The sequence below is a fragment of the Callospermophilus lateralis genome, chromosome 14 (assembly GCF_048772815.1).
Source record: "Callospermophilus lateralis isolate mCalLat2 chromosome 14, mCalLat2.hap1, whole genome shotgun sequence".
In the NCBI taxonomy this organism is placed as follows: domain Eukaryota; kingdom Metazoa; phylum Chordata; class Mammalia; order Rodentia; family Sciuridae; genus Callospermophilus; species Callospermophilus lateralis.
The window spans coordinates 96,699,773-96,716,869 of NC_135318.1; the positions used below are offsets into that span (position 1 = coordinate 96,699,773).

Sequence of the window (17,097 nt, forward strand, 5' to 3'; positions counted from 1 at the left end):
TAATGAAAACTGACATTGCCTGATGGACCACTTAACAAGCCTAAAAAAAAATGGTTGGCAAGAGAAATTGATTGGTGAGAAGAAAGCAAAATAACAGGGCTAACTTTATTGAGCCCTTGCTATGTGCCTGGGGTAATATAAATGCTCTCTGGGTTGCGGGTGGCTGAATCCTCAGCACACTGTGAGGTAGGGACTGTCATCCCATTTTCAGATAAGGAAACTGAATCAGAGAGCTGAAGTCACATATCTGGTAAGTGATTGAGCAGGCATTTCAACCCAAACATCTGGATCCATGGCTTGCACACTAAGGCACTGTGCCCAACTGCTTCGTCTGCAGAATTAAAATATCGAGTAAATTCTTGACTGTACCATGAGGTATTTCCATCAGGAGATGGGGCAAAGGAAACCAATTTTAAGGTTGAGGGAAGGGATGAAGATAGTCAGAGCCGGTGGACACCAGAGTGCTGTGTCCGACTAACAAGAGAAGAAGGTGTCTTCCCACCAGTAAGTGCAAAACCGTTTTGTTAGAGAAAGTTGAGCAGTCTGGCAGGATGGAGAAGGGGCTAGCATTCCTTGTTATGATACTGTTCTCTGGGGATAGCAAACCAAAGGACATCTGAGGAGATGTCCCCAGGCATGCCCCAGGGTTTGGGGAGAGATGAGGCAGTTAGCCCAGGATCCCTGAGAAGGAGCTTCAGAGCCCGGGGTGGCGGGGGGCGGGGACCTTGGAGTTGACCCACAGGTACAGCATCATTGCTGTTAGCGATCCTTGGAGACCCCACAACATTGAAAGTTGGGCATTCAGCCAAAGGGTGGTGGCTGCAGTTGTCATAGAGATGGCCAAGGCTGCAAAAAAGATAGAATGGAAGGTGGTTATACAAAGTGTGTGTGTGTGTGTGTGTGTGTGTGTGTGCGCGCGCGCGCGCCATGTCTTTTGTGGGTAGATTTGACGACTGACCAGAATGTGGAGAAATGACAGAGCTGATTCAACCATGTTTAATTCCATAAGTAATTATCAAGGGAATCTCTGAATCTAACCTGCTGTCTCTTAAGTGTCACCCTGAATAGGATAATGACTGGTAGTTATTATAATGGGTTGGGTAGAATAAAATCATTTCTGAATTGTGGAACTTTCCTGATTTAAACTGAATGAACACTTTTGGTGTCGTTGCAGGAATTCTGCCCTCGGAGTGCACTCATAAAGATCAGCCAAAACAAATATGCTCTCTCTTGCTCTCATATAATCTCACCCCCACTTCAGGAAAATCCAAAAGGGTAAGTTGTGCCCAGCCTTCACCCCTTGGCTCATATCTGTGCCTCTTGTCCTGTTTCTAGGTGGAATCTATAGCTTCCACATTGGGGGAGAAAACCAGAGTAGAAGCCTGCCCACTTACTGTAGCTCTGTGACAGCTGTCCCTTCCACGTCACACTTCTCTGTGACTCAGCCCTCCATTGGGTTCTAATCTCAAACTCAACATGATTCCACTGCCCTGCAGAAGGTCATTCGGTCCTGTCGTTTTGGTTTTTTTGTTTTTTGGGTTTTTTTTTTTTTTTTTTTTTTTTTTTGGCAGGAATTCAAACCCTCCTAATGAGGAGGCTCTTGGGACAGTTACCTGCTGCCTGTTCCACCTTGGGAGGCAGAAGTGAGGGGCTGGCCCTGGCTTAGAGTGAGAGGGTGGGGAGGTGGGTGATGGTTTCCAGGAGCTGCAAATTTGGGGTGAATAAATGTTACTTTTTTATTTTATTTATTCTTGAGATAGGGTTGCTTAGTGCCTCCTAAATTGTGGAGGCTGTCTTTGAACCTGCAATCCTCCTACCTCAGCCTCCAGAGCCGCTGAGGACAGTGGGATTTCTAAGAGCTGTGGAGGTGGATTAACACAAATAGCGAAAAGAGCAGGGGAATTAACACAAATAGCCTAAAGAGCAGGAGGGGAAAAAAAAAAAAAAAAAAACATCTGTGGGGCCAAGAAGGGTGTTAAGGTTGAAGTCATAGAGCCATGACCTTGAAGTCAAAAGTGAATGAATAGAGATAAATGTAGATTCTGCGCAAGGGCTATAGAAAGAGACCCAGGAAACACCCTTCCAATTTTACTTAGAGTTCATGGGCTGTCTTTAGGAACCGGCCTTTATTGTCTTGATGGCCTGACCTTCATTACAGAAACCATCAAAAATTCTCTCCCTCCCCTTCTTGTGCCTGCCCTTTGTGGGAATTCCTGCCTCTTCCCATGATGTTGAAGAATTGGCGTCCCTCCTGTCATCTGAGGTTGATCTATCAGGCTCCAGTGGCCTATCCCACTGCCTCGGATCCTTGCTCTATGGGTCATCATCCCTGGATCCTTTGATCTCTTTCCTTAGTTCCTCTCCATTGAAGGCTTCACCCTTCAAAAAACAGGTTTGCTTTCCCCTACCATATACACCCCCCACACACACACACACAAACACACGCACACACACACAAACACACGCACACACACACACGCACACACACACACACTCTCAAACACAAAGGCCTCCTGTGGCTGTGGTCCAGCACCCTCCTTCCCTTCTTGGCCTCTGTCTGTGCAGTCCAGCAGACTTGGTGTCTAACTCTCTTGCCTTCTGTTCCCCACTACGCCTTGGGCATCAGCTTTACCCCAACCCTCTGCAGAAACAGTTCTCACAGAGCTACTCAGGACCTCTCCCAGGGCCAAGCCAATGAGCTCTTCCCAGGCTTGACTGAGCTTGCTCTTGGGATCATATGTGACAGCCGGCCACTCCCTCCTTCCCTAGTTCACTGGTCTTGAAGCTTGCCATCACTCTCTCTTTCTCCCTGCCTGGCTTCACCCACATGGCTCCCGTGAATCTGCTTCCTCTAAGGACCCCATCTCTCCTCCAGTCCAGGCTGTTCCCCTGGGCTCTTGAATCAGGACCCCAGACCCTGAGAGGGAGACCTTAAGTGGGTCTCTAGAGAGTGCCCCCGTAGTTGTAATGCTCACTCATGGTGGCTAACTATAGGGAAAGGACAATGGAAACTAAGACTGGGCCCATCGCTCGCCCACCATCATTTGGCTCATGCTCTGGGAAGATTGCTTTTCCCCTCTGAGCTTTGTCCTGCCTTTGTCAGGCTAGGGGTGGTAGAAGGGTTAGGAATGTCCCTTGCTGGGTCTAGCATAAAGTAGGTGTTCGGTGTATGGTGGGAAAAGCACTGTGTCCAATCACCCAATGGGTATTTCTACTTAAGGGTGCAGAATGGCAAATTGAGCCATCTAAACCGAAATTGTAGTTCCCCACAAACCTGTTGCCCCCCTTGTCCTTCAGTTCGCCTTTCCACCTACCGGTCGGAGTAATCCTAGCAGAAACATGCCGGTCATCTTTGCTGCTGCTTGTCCTTCACCCACCACACCCCAGATCTCCACCACCTGTCTCCAGGTTTTAATGGTTTCAAATTTCAGATATTTCTCAGCTCTCTGCTGCATTAGGTCAGGGGCTTGCATTTCTTCCAGCCTTGTTCTGCCACAAGCCCAGGCATTGTCCAGGAGGACTGAGCTGGGTAATCTTCCTCACATGCAAATCTGCTTTTAAGATTCCCTGACTTAAAAATCCACCCCCTCCCTGAATGCCTCTTCTTATCCTATCTTAGCCTTTCATTGCCGTGACCCAGCCTGCCTTCCTAGCCTCACTTGTCCCTAGCCATCCTCAACCAACCCTCTTCCAGGGCACACTAACCACGTTAAACTTTCTGTAGTGACCCCCCCACACACACATACATACACACTATGCCTTTTCAGGTCTCTATGCCTTTGTGTAAGCGAAATATCCCTGCCCTGGAACGGTACTCCATGCCCTTGGCCACCTGCAGAATTCCAAGACTGAGCTCCAGTGTTCCACTAGTATTTAGTATCCTGGCAGCCAGCCCTCCCAGTAAGGTGATCCTACTGCACCCTGTAGAGGTTTTCATTAAAGAAAATTTTTATAGCTAGACATAGTGGCTCACAGCTGCAATCCCAACTACCCAGAATGCTGAGGCAGAAGAACAACAAGTTTGAGACTAGCTTGGGTAACTTATGAGATCCTGCCTCAAAATTTAAAAAATTTTCTAAAGGGCTGGGGGTATAGCTCAGTGTCCCTAGGTTCAATCACCACTAACAAAAGAAAAAAGAAAATTTCCCTTGTGTTGGATCACGCCTTAGTCCATTTTCTGTTGTTATAACAAACTGCCTAAAAGCTAAGTAATTTATAAAGAAAAAGAGGTATATTAGGCTCCCAGTTTTGAAGACTGAAAGACTCAGACCAGGTGGCCCCATCCATTTGGCCTCTGGTGAGGGCGCTAAGGTTGTATCACAACTTGGTGGATAACATCCAGTGGGAGTGCATATAACAGATTACAGGGTAAAACAGGAAGCCAGAGACTGGAGAGGGGCTAGTCTTATTCTTTTATAACAGCTCAATCTCACAAGAACCGGCTCACTCCATGAGAACAACATTTAGTCTCTTTTAAAGGCCAATCCTCTAATGACCTAACCACCTCCCACTAAGTTCCACCTCTTCAAGGTCCCACCATCCTCCACATCACCATATGTGAACCTTTGGGGAACAAACAACATCCAAACCAATAGACTATGTGAAATCCTTGAAGGCCAAGGCCACATTCTATCTGCCTCTGAAGCCCAATTTCTAGATCTGAATCACAGGCTATGCCCACTGACTATTTGAAGAACAACTCAAAAAACAACTAGATGTTAGTGTCAGCACCCAGTGGTGGTCCTGAGGGCTACATAATTCCACAGAGAATGTTTCCTAAGTATGATTATTGAGAATAGATGCTACGCTCCTTCATCCTTTGTCTAGATAGCACATTTCCTTTAAAAATAATAGTGGATTTTGTGTTAGTCTCAAAACTTCACCCAAAAGGTTTGGTATGTGGGGTTGAGGTTGTGGCTCAGCAGTAGAGTGCTTGCCTAGCACATGCGAGGCCCTGGGTTTGATCCTCGGCACCACATAAAAATGAATAAAATAAGGTATTGTGTGCAACTACAACTAAAAAATAAATATTTTTAAGAATATGGTATGTAAATTATAGTACATTATGAAGAAATATGAATAGATATGGCCAGGTGCTGGCTGTTGTCCCTGAACTCAACATTTTCAATTGCTATTTGTTCATTAAAATTCATTTCTTTCTATGCTGAGAAAAGCCTTTGTTTCCTTTCCACGTTTCCAAGGCTTTATTGAAAGCCCTTAGCTGCTAATTTTCTACTCTCACTTCTGGGGCTTCATACAATGAATGTATTCATTGACTGACTCCCTCTTCTCCCATTGTAATTTCCACTGGTTTTCACACTACCTGCCTTTCTGGGTGTAAGAGAGACTGAATTTAATTCTCCTAAGCAGAGGTCACATTCAGCCTGCTAAGTTCAGAGCTTAATCTGTCCATTTCCATAATCAGGGCTGGCAGAGCTGAGCTCAAAAATAAAGATGTAGGGTTTATTTGTATCTACTCTGGAATTTCCTTGTGATAGGTCTTTCACTGGGGGCTCTTTCTCACTTTATAAATGTGCCATCTTTTAATGAGGCCAATTAAAAAAAAAAATCTTGGTGCTTTCTTCATGGGCCATTAAAGAAATGTATTATAGGTAACATCTCCAACAAGACATAATTTAACTAAGTTTAATTTTAAAATATTGAATCAAGTATACCATCCATTTAGGGCAGCTAAGAGGGATCCTTGGCCCCAGACAGCTGTGTGCACCAGGACGCCTGATGTCTAGCTCTCCATCTTCTGGCTCTCCTCTCCTTCCTCCTGGGGGCCTTCAGGCGCAGGTGACTGACAATATTCCCTGCAGGTCCCTCTTCCAATTTCTGACTCAGGAATGAAAGAATTTGGAGAGGGTGAAGGGTTCAAAATCAATCAAATATGGCCGAAGCTGATGCAAACTGTCATTCTTGATTCAAGATCTGACACCGAAATGATCTTGAAGACTCTTAGCAAGGCTGGCTTGCAGAATAAGCTGCACCTCTTGCCACATTCCAGTGACTGGCTCCCAGAGGAGATCACTGACAAACCCATATCTGCAATGTGAAATGACTGAGGCTGGAGTGGGTCTCAGTGGAGGGAAGTGACTGCCCTTCCCTTCCTCTGTCCCTCAGGAGTGTCCCTAAACTTTCTTCTACATGCTGTGACATCACAGTCATCTTTTCTGAGCAAAAAAAAAAAAAAAAAAAATTCTCTAACGTATCCATAACTTCCCTCATTTAGAGAACACCCATGTAATTTCTCCCAGGAAATCTCAAGCAGAACAGGAGGAAATTCCCCCCATTTGGCATCCTCTGTCCTCCTGTCCTCAGTGGGCAGGGGACTCCTTTCCCTGGCTGCCTCCCCTGGGGTCCTGTTCACATAAGGGGATTGTGGCCCCTGGATGCTGCAGGGGAAAACACCTAGTAAGTTCCATGCTCCAGCTTCTAGTTTTCCCCCATGGAAGGGAACGGTCTCCACAGACGTTAACGGTCCACAGCTGGGGCTCCGGCAGTTCTGAACCCAATCCACACACCTGATGTTACGTAACTGGCTGGAAATCCCTCCAGCAGAGCTGGAATCCATCCTCCCTTCGTTCTTGACAGAGCCAGACTTGAGCAAGGCTCCTCCTTAGGAAGACCCTCTTTAGAGGGAGCATGATCTCTTTTTAAAAACTACTGACATTCCAAATGTGATCTCAGGAGAGTCAAATAAGATCAGTCATTTTCTTGGTGCTCCAGAAAAACCATCAGGTACCTGCAGGAAGTTGTGGGGTCCTGAGATCCCGATGGTGAGGAACGCTCCTATCTTGTTGCTTGACTGACTGTCTTAGTGACCTAGTCGTGAATTTGGCTGCAGGAGGAGACCCTCCCAGGGCTCAGATGTGTTTGGCTGGGTCTCTGGTCAGCTTCCCAATTCCTGCTTTCTCTCTTTTGAGCAGTTTAGTAATTTTCCATGTAGCCATTTGGACTTGGGAGTATGTGCCAATAGAAGTGATAATTCCCAGGTTGTTTCCCTCCCGCTTTACTACCCTATCTGCCCTCAGTTACCACCTACTTGGTCCCTATAAGGGACTAATGCACCAATTGGGTTAAAGCTCTTGTAACCCAATCATTTCCCCTCTGAACATTCTTGCATTGTCTCACGCATGAGCTTTTAGGGGACACCTCATATCTAAACCATAACAGTCCTTAAGCCTCTGTATGTCATTAGCTCCTTTTCTCCTTTCTGGTCAGATTAGGAGCCCCATTTCCTATCCTAAAGCAAAGACTTGAGAAATAAGAAGTTCAGCAATAAATCCTGTCTGCAAGCGTCATACATTATCCAGGGACAAACGCCACTGGCTACTCTCAGGAAGTGTGCCGTGGTGTCCTGACACTTGAGACAAGAGAACATAAGGCATCACAGAGATTCGCTGACCCTCAGGGCCAATAGTCTCAGTCTCTTCATTTTCTGCTCCTTCATTGTGGAAGCTCAGAGGCCTCTTGATCCTTCTCAGACATCTGCTTGGTGTCTACTTCATAGGTCTTCCTGTTCTTTAGGTCCTGAGATAGCCTTGCTGACAGACACTGAGGGCAGAGTTGAAATGAGGCCGCAGGGAGCAAGCTAGAATACTGGCAAGCCGGTGGTGCTTCCTCAAGCGAGGTGGGCTTTGACCACCTCATAGAGGTATAGAGTGGGTGCTCAGTGCTTTCTTCCTGGAAGTAGGACCAGCCCCTGCTGAAGAGCCAAGGAAAACACTGTCCCCTCCTCAGCTGGAGCATGCACACATGTTTGGCCCATTTATCTTATTACAAGTCAAGCATCCCTTATCCAAAATATGACGTGCTCTAAAATATGAACTTTTTGAGCACTGAAATGACACTATGAATGGAAAATCCCTCACCCAACCTCAAGTGAGAGGTCACGGTCAAAACGCAGGCACATCAGAAATATGGTATAAAATCACCTTGGGCTTATTTTAGGTCTATATGAAACACAAATGAATTTTGCATTGAGACTTGGATCCTATCCCTGAGGTATTTCATTATGTATATAAACCATAACAGTCCAAAATTTTTTTAAAAATTCTAAATCTGAAACACTTCTGGTCCCAAGCATTTCAGATAAGGGATACTTAACCTGTATCCATCCAGCTCTATAGCTCTATAGCACCTAGTTTACTGCCACTTTGATATGAGATTGAGCCAAAGAAAGCCCCTGAGTCCCGGGTCCTTTCCAGGTTTGCTGATGGAGACGGTCCACCGGCAGGAAGTCGGGATCGTGGCAGCCCTTCCCCTCTCCACAGAGTGGGTGTGAGTTGAGCATCAGAGTGAGGGGCATGGGGTAGAGGGTGGTAAGAGCTTTCACATCAGATTCACACCTACCCTGCTCCCCGCCCCCACCCGCACCCCATAGAGGGGACATCTCCTCAGAAAATGTCTTGAAGTTGGTCAGCATCAGTCATTCTGGAGAGTGAAATACAGAACCCAGACAATATCTGCCTGATTAACCTAAAGACTTTTCCTTGATCCAAACTCTTTTCTGTTCTTAATCACGCCAACCTGTTTTATTCTTATTCCGAAAAAAAAAACACACACACACACACACACACACATACACACAGTTAATGTAATTTATAAATTAAAGATGAATGGAAAGAGTACAGAGATCATCCATAGTCCCACACTTCAAAAATAATGACCATTTATATTTTGGTGTGTTTTCTCTGCTGTGTTGATTCTTATTTTTCCTCAAAACAGAAAGCTTTTAATTTTTTTCATCATATATGACAGTTGCAAAAAAAATCTTTAAAGGTGGAGAAAGTGTCAGTTAACAGTTTGACACAAGGTTTCCAGGCATATTCACAACCTTGATAACAAAAGTGAAAATATAGTATGTATCCCATTCTGTAACATCTTTCCCACTTGGCAATACATACTGGGCTTATTTTTCCATAACACATCTTGTTTCATTATTGCCTATCTAAAATTCCACTATTCAGGTGGCCCATAACATATCCACATGACCAGTCCCAATGAAAGCTACATACTTGGTCTCTCTTCCTCCTCTCCTCCTTCATTCTTCCTTCCTCCCCCTCCTCCTCCCTCCCTACCTGGCAGGGAAAGCAGGTTCCTCTACAGCCTTATTCGCTGGGTGCTTTCAGTATGTCTAGAAAACTCTCTGCTCCCACGCCTGTTGGTCTTCTTTCTGAGAGATCACAGGTTGTAGACTAGACGAGGGGATCATTCCTCATTACGTGGTACGTAGAGAAAGGCTGTAAAAAGCAGACCTATCAGGAGTCCACTCTGGAGGGGGGCAGTTTGGGGTGAAATGGTGGGTAAGGTCTTGGATCTCACAAAGCAGGGTGATGACCAGAACGTGGGAGTGCTGCGAATCCAGGATGTCTCCTAACCCTGGCATCACAGAGCCCCGTGTCCACACAGGCACCGGGGTCTGTCATACTTAAAGATGGCTTGTCACTGGCCTCCTGGGGAGCCCGCTACTGCCACGGCTCAGGCCAGTGTTTTAGTGTCTCTCCGGAATTCTCTCCCGAGTCTTTGAGCCAATCTTTGAAAATTATCACCTGCGCTGACTCTTGAAGGGAGGGATTTGAATGGTGGAATTTCTCTTTGGAAGTAACTAAAAATCTTTTCCCAGTTTATTCTCTGTTTCCTGACTTCTTCCAGAAGGATTGGAAGCAGTAATGATCCAAAGTTTACTCAGAGTAAAAGCAAAACAAAACCCTACATAGAGGGAAGGGAGGGGGACCAGGTGATCGAGGTGCTTGATCCTGACATGGGAACAAAATAGGATTGAGTGCCAGGCAGCAGGCGCCCTGACATCCCTGAACACCCTGAAAAAGACTGAGTTCTGAAAACCGGGAGCCATGGTACCATGGCTGGAAGGAGGTCATGGTCTTCCCACGTGAAGGACAAACACTTCTGGACAAAGAGGCTTTGTCTGGGACATTTCCTAAATAATACGTCTAGCTCCGTGACTTCATGGTGGCACCTAAGTTTTTTCAATTAAATGCAATTAACAGTCAGATCATTGTTGGCTTTCGGGAAGTGTTCCCGATGGCACACCTTGGATCAAGACCTGAGAGAAACCCAGGGCAACCGAAGGCCATCTCTGTGGTTCTCCAGTTCAGGTGTGAGGGGGCCAAGCTGGTCCCCTTGGGTGGAGACAGGGTCAATGCTGAGGCTTCTGCGATGGAGCGAGCTCTTCCTTCACGGACTTGGTCAGGACTCTGTCCAAATGTCTCCATGAGCCCAGACAATCCTGCAGCTCCAGGAGGCTCAGACCACAAAGGCCTCTGTGGGGGGAACTGAGCAGCGCTAAAGTATCAGCTCCCAGGGCTCCAGGACTCGGTTCCAGAGGACAAAGAGCTGGGAAGCCCCTGTGGGGCTGGATTAAACCCCTTTCTCTCTCTCTCTCTCTCTCTCTCTCTCTCTCTCTCTCTCTCTCTCTCTCTCCAGGAAAGACGCAGAGGTCAGGGAATCGACCTTCGTACTCTGCCCAGTGAAAGAAGCTGACACGGGGGATTTAAAAGAGCCCAAACAGGAGAACCCAAGAAGGAAGAAGAAGAAACCTGCTAAGAGGCCGCCTCTGCAGGAGGTGGTGTCTTCAGATTCGGATGACTCTTCCCGTGGCACCAGGTCCCAAGAATCCCATCCCAAGCCACACCCCGAGCCCAAGGTGGGGGGAGGGGGACCAACACCACACATCTCTTCGAAATCTCGATTTCAAGAATAGTGCCTGTGAGGGCAACTCCAGACTCCAGAGAGAGTAGATCCCACCACAGCAAAGACACTGACCCTTAAATAACCCTAACATCCACTTCCCCAGAGAAGGCCCGAGGCCCGAGGCCTAGGACTCAGCCGGCCATCGCTGCCACATGTACACCTCCAGCAGCCCCGCCCTGTCCTCTCCAAGGCACACAGCAGCAAAGGGCTGAGGACCACCACTGAGAAGCCTTAAAAAAATAGTCTAGTGGCAACTAGGTTTAAGAGAGCCAGGATTCCTCCAGGCAGCCCAAGCCTCCGCCACTGGACACTATGAAGCAGCCCCTCACTGAGGTAAGGCCGCCATCTTCCACCCGAGCCTTCCCTGTGGGTGGCAGAGGCCTAGTGCGCGCCCCTCTCCTTCCCTGACGCCCCCACCTGTTTGAGCGAATGGATTCCCACCTTTCCTCACCATTGTTCATCCCCGTGTCTTCCCCGTCTTCACAAAACTCTTCTGGATTTTCTGGTACATGGTCACACCCAGAAGTTCTGACCTGACAGAACTTGTCATAGGATTTTCAAACTGTTTAGCAGTCAGAGTACTTATCAGTCCAAACCTGCCGCCTCGTTTTAAAGTATCTTTCCCATCTGAATTAGGGACTTTGTCACTCAAGGTTGAGGACTGAAATTAAGACCTGGTAACTTGTCTGAGATCATTGAGACTGACCATTCTCCGAGTTATTGTTTTTCTGAACATTTCTATTGAGCCCTTCCTAATTATTTTTGTCTGCAGTCTGTTGTAGGTACCTCTAATTGAGTGCAGAACGAGAATAAAAACTCTTACGTTGGAGACATTTGAAAACTGTCGGGCTGTTCATTAATCACTGTATTCTTTGAACACATTTGAGCAATGCCGTATAAACGTACTGGGTTCTCTCCTTTTCAAACCTGAGCTGGCTCTCTCCAATTCCCTTTTTTTCTAGTTAGTAACAACCCTAGGGTTGGATAAAAATAGAGTACAGATTGTTAATAAGAAACAGATGAAGGTTTTGTTGTTGTTGTTGTTTATAAGTGGTGTTCACATTCCTGAAAGTTCAGGGTCACCAGGGTTATGATAAAAAAATAAATATCGGAGAAATCTACTTCCAGAAACAGAATAAGGGACATCAGCTCAACATCAGCCTAGGAATAGGACGCAGTAAGGAAGGAACGAAGGATGGAGGAAATGACGTTCACAAGGCAGAGGGAGTGTGTGGGGAGGTGTGCTGCCTGCCCCCAACTCAGATCTGTCTCTCCAGCAGGAAGGTTCTAGAGCAGTCCTCTGCTAGTGAGAGCTGTGTCTGAAGGACGCAGGGTGGTGTTGTACACAGTAGAGAACCAGAGGAGGGGTAGGAAGGAACCCACCCATCACGTTAAGCCTGCGGGCACCATTCCATTATTCAGCAGGCAGTCAAGTACTGACAATGTGTCAGGCTCCAGAGATGCCATCAGACAACCGGAAGATGTTACCCCCTCTACATCCCTTCTCTCTCCCTCCATCTGCACGTTCTTACTGCACCCACGGCTGTTGTCTGGTCGGGGGAGGTGTGCAGGAAGAAAGGACTGCAGGGCAGAAGGACATCCTAACGTGGTCTCTGTGTGACACTGCCGTGTGTGACAGGTTTTAGGAGACATGTTGAATGATGCCTAGTTCAAAGAGATGGGGGAATTCGCAATTACAACCGAGCGCTTCCACTTCCAGCCAACATGGAATAACCGAAACTCGATTTCCACTGCCGGCCCAAATTGAAATGCCTGATAAAATGCATGGAACCCAAGAGTTTCCCAAAACCTTGGCCACCATGCAATCAAGGTCAGTCATCTTTGAGAGACAAAGGAGGTGAGCTGTTGGAGCAGTCCCGCTTGTTCCCTAGAGAGACAGGTCCAGCTGCAGCAGAGGAAGAGGGTCGCCTGTGGGAGGGCCCTCGGCCTCCTGAGCCGAGGAAACGGGACTAGGTTCTGAGGAGACCAAGGCAGCCGGAGTCCACAGGGTCGAAAGCTTCAGAGAAAGCTCTGGAGTTTGCAGAGGGGCCCCCTTGAGACACCAGCCCAGTACTGATCAGTACTACTGCAAGGCAGTTACTCAAGGCTGAAGAGAGGACCTCTCGAAAAGACTAGAAGGAACAGTTGCTGCAGTGCATACAGGGCTGGGACTAGTTCCTGTTTCCTCTATTCAGAGAGGAAAACCTCCTTCCTTCAGGCCTTGCAGTAATGGGTCAGAAAGGATTTGCCTCCATCGTGGAGCAAAACTGGCCTTAGACTTAAATGCTCTCTGGTCCCCTGAACAGGGTTTAAAAGAAAGACCTGGAAGGATCACCGTTTCTAATTAACTGTATCCCTGAAAAAAGCTCAGGAATACTTAACAGAGATACAAAAATATACACCATCCAACCCGGGTAAAATTCACAATGTCTGGCATCCAAAGATTAGCTTAAAGATAGGCATGCAGAGAAGCAGGAAATGCAGCCCCGGCAAGGACGAACACAGCGGGAATATCTCAGAAATGGCTTAGATGATGGAGCGTTCCAGAAATGTAATTGGTGGTATTTATAAAAGGCATTATTGAAGTCCCTTTTAAAGGTAATTGACTGTACAGAGTAATGGTACTGGTGCATTAACACGTTTCCATCCATCCTGAACACCCACCTCGATGTGTTCCTCGGGGGATCTGTGCATTTGATTTTTCATCAATAAATCTGCACTTTTGGCACACACAAGAAGGAAATAAAATCCACTCTTAAAACAAAAACAATAATGCTAGCTGTACATTCTGATTTCATGGTCTCCCTATATAATTGTCATGAATCACAAGCCAGGGGTGGAAGCGTGGGGGTAGAGAGTGGTTGAAACCACACAGACACTGTCTCTGGAATGGGCACAGAGAGAGTCCTTGAAAAAGAGAGAGATGCTCTCCAGAGGAAAGGATCAGACGTCCAAGAACAGAACAGATTTGAGGCTAAGAAACATATAAGACACATGACAGCTGGGAGAAGGGCACACCTTTAAGACCTACTACCTCTCCTACTTGGGAGGTCCAGGCAGGAGGATCACAAGTTCAAGGACTGCGTGAGCAACTTAAAATGAGACCTGGTCTCAAAATAAAAGGGATTGGGGATGTAGCTCAGTGGTGGAGCACTAACCCAACTTGTGAAAGACTGAGGGTTCAATCCAGAAAAAAAGATCAGGAACCAAGTCACCTACATTCTTACCTCTATATTTTGTTCAACTCCGGAATTCTATGACTCACTGACCTGGTCCATTACCAACTCAGAGCAGTTCACACAGATGAAAAACTGTCCTTGTAAAAGGAAGGGATGGCGGATGTAGCCCTACAATTAAACAAGAGAAGTTACTTAGGGAATAAGAACGGGAAAATAAGTAAAGATATAGTTGCACAGGATAAAAGATTATGCCTTAAAAACCTGAGAGAATCATGACACAAATCCAGAATCCACACAAATCATAACACAAATCCACAAATAAAAGAATTGAGTTAGATAGCCAGATGCAGTGGCACATGACTGTAACCTCAGCGGCTTGGGAGGCTGAGGCAGGAGGATCGTGAATTCAAAGCCAGCTTCAGCAACAGGGAGGTGGTGAGCAACCAAGTGAGACCCTGTCTGTAAATAAAATACAAAACAGGGCTGAGGATGTGGCTCAGTGTTTGAATTCACCTGAGTTCAACCCTGGTACTCAAAAAAAAAAAAAAAAAAAAAAAAAAAAAAAAAAAAAAAGAATCCAGTGAGATAAAAGGATGTAAATTTAATACACAGAAATCAATAGGAGGCGGAAGTGCCGCGGGCCGCCGCCTCCGTCCCAGCTGCGGCCCCTGCCGGTTACATAACTCGTTGCTGGCCCCGCGCGGTCTCAAGTCGGGCTCCCTGAGCCCCCAGGATGCGCTGAGCCCCGCGACGCCCTCAGCTGCCACCGGCTCCCGCCCGAGGTGTGAATGACAGAGGTGGTGCCATCCAGTGCCCTCAGCGAGGTCAGCCTGCGTCTCCTCTGCCACGATGGCATAGACACTGTGAAGCACCTGTGTGGTGACTGGTTCCCCATCGAGTACCCAGACTCATGGTATCGTGACATCACATCCAACAAGAAGTTCTTCTCCCTTGCTGCGACCTACAGAGGTGCCATTGTGGGAATGATAGTAGCTGAAATTAAGAGCAGGACCAACATACATAAAGAGGATGGAGATATTCTAGCCTCCAACTTCTCTGTTGACACACAAGTTGCATACATTCTAAGTCTGGGAGTAGTGAAAGAATTCAGGAAGCATGGCATAGGTTCCCTTTTACTTGAAAGCTTAAAAGATCACATATCAAACACAGCTCAGGACCACTGCAAAGCCATCTACCTGCATGTCCTCACCACCAACAACACAGCGATAAACTTCTACGAAAACAGAGACTTTAGGCAGCATCACTATCTGCCCTATTACTACTCCATCCGAGGGGTCCTCAAAGATGGCTTCACCTATGTCCTCTACATCAATGGCGGCCACCCTCCCTGGACCATCTTGGACTATATCCAGCACCTGGGCTCAGCACTAGCCAACCTGAGCCCTTGCTCCATCCCACATAGGATCTACCGCCAGGCTCATAGCCTCCTCTGCAGCTTCCTACCATGGTCAGGCATCTCCACCAAGGGTGGCATCGAGTACAGCCGCACCATGTGATGCCAGCTGGGTAGCTTCTGCCAGACTGCACCCCTCAGCACCCTGCAGAGCCCACCTTCCTGTCCATCTGATTTTTGCTTTCCTCTGCAAGGAGCTGGCGGCCACCTGCCAGCCCATCGGCCTGCCCCAGCTGCAGGCCCGGTGCTACGCGGGCTCAGGAGCAGAGCGTGCATCTGGTCTCCAACAGGCTCCCTGGCTCTCCTGTTTTTGGAAACCTCTGCCTCCACCGGGTGCCCTGGTCCTGCCTCCATTCACTCTCACCATCCCCTCGGCCCTGCCAAGTGTGGCTGCATTCACCGGGAAGGGGCTGTCCTCACCAGCCTCTCCCACTCCACTGCCTGTTCCTTCAGCTCCTTCCTGCAGAGCCAGACTGAACTTTCTGCTGTGAAGAAGAAGCATAAGTATTGTGGACACCCTTGACCTGAAGACATAGGGGCCTCAGAAGAAGGGGGTGCAGTAAAGAGAATTCCAGGCTTTTATACAGGACCCGCCCCAAGAAGCCAAAAGGGTGGGGGTCACCCCCTACCCGCCCCCCCAAGAGGCTATGGAGAGGTGGGCAGAGTAGGGTTGGCTGTTCGGGAGAGTAGAGCTCCAGGGCCCAGCTCTGGCACAGTGGTCAGATAATGGGACAGTTCCTTCTTCCTCAGTGGCCTCCTGCTATCTGTTTCCCGTTTCTGGAGAGATCATCCTGCCTGCTGGATTGTGACATGCTGCGTGCAGCTGACCTTCCTGGGAGTGGGACTGAGGAGAGGCGCCCATGAGGCACTTGCCTATCCTTCCATGTGCTGAAGCTACGAAGCTTGGTCAGATGCAACATGAGGGGGCTGAGCTCCCCGCTGGGCATCATGGCTGCCGAAGGCTGGTGGGGCCTGGCCTTGGGGTCAGGGGCAGTCGGTGCCTGAGGCGCCTCAGCCTCTGAGGGCTGAGGCTATGTCAGCAGCATGTGTGTCCCACACCTCCAGCATCCCTCACCTTGCACCCCCAAGCTGCCAGCGTCTTGACTAGCATTGCTGCAGTGTCATGGGAGCCAGTGCAGAGGATCCTCATGCCCCTTGCTTCACCAACCCTCAGAGGAGGGAAGACCTGCTCAGCAGACAGGGCCTTGGTGACTGTGTACTCCCCTCCTTCAGCGTTTCCCAGCCCAAGGCCTCTGCTTGTCCTCAACAGTTCAGGCAGACCCCAGGCAGGAAGAGTCCCCCGCTCCCTGGACAGCTCTGGCCAGTGGGTAGCCCCTGATGTGCTAACTAGTGTCAGCTGTGTGCTGAGGCCCCAGCTATGTGTCCTCATTCCTCTCAATCAACGGTGATCATGTGATTTTTCATTTCTGCCCTATGCGGTCAGGGAAGAGTCTTCCGGAAGGTTCTGCCTTGGACATTCATAATCTAGCTCAGAGGCCTTGCCCTGTACCTCCCTCCTTCCCCGAATCACTGCAGTGTCCAGCCCAGTGTTGAACAGATTGTAGTGTTTGGTCTCATTACAAATAAATAGATTTTATCTGGTCAAAAAAAAAAAAAGAAATCAATATACACAAATCATAGGAATTAATAGGCACAAAGCATACCAATTAGAAGACATTATTGATAGAGAAATCTTATTGCAAGAGCAACAAAGTTACTTCTCATTATTCACAGTAGTTTTGTTCTATAAAATTGTTTTGGACACTAAATACTGAATCATTGCCC

The 17,097-nt window shown here is 47.8% G+C and overlaps 1 protein-coding gene and 1 pseudogene across 4 annotated transcripts in view; both read left to right on the forward strand.

Moving 5' to 3' along the window:
- The window catches only part of Vwa3b (von Willebrand factor A domain containing 3B), a 188,234-nt gene extending 176,674 nt beyond the window's left edge, over positions 1-11,560 (forward strand). For 3 of the 4 annotated variants that reach the window (XM_076832898.1, XM_076832895.1, XM_076832897.1), the window contains 2 exons: positions 1,175-1,275; positions 10,453-11,560. In XM_076832898.1, coding sequence (XP_076689013.1) covers positions 1,175-1,275; positions 10,453-10,729 — 378 coding nt within the window. In that variant the 3' untranslated portion in view covers positions 10,730-11,560. The remainder of the gene's footprint in view (positions 1-1,174; positions 1,276-10,452) is intronic. The other variant, XM_076832894.1, reaches the window with a different exon arrangement.
- A 3,010-nt stretch (positions 11,561-14,570) lies between these two features.
- On the forward strand, positions 14,571-16,467 carry LOC143380222 (N-alpha-acetyltransferase 60 pseudogene; annotated as a pseudogene).
- Positions 16,468-17,097: the final 630 nt, after the last annotated feature.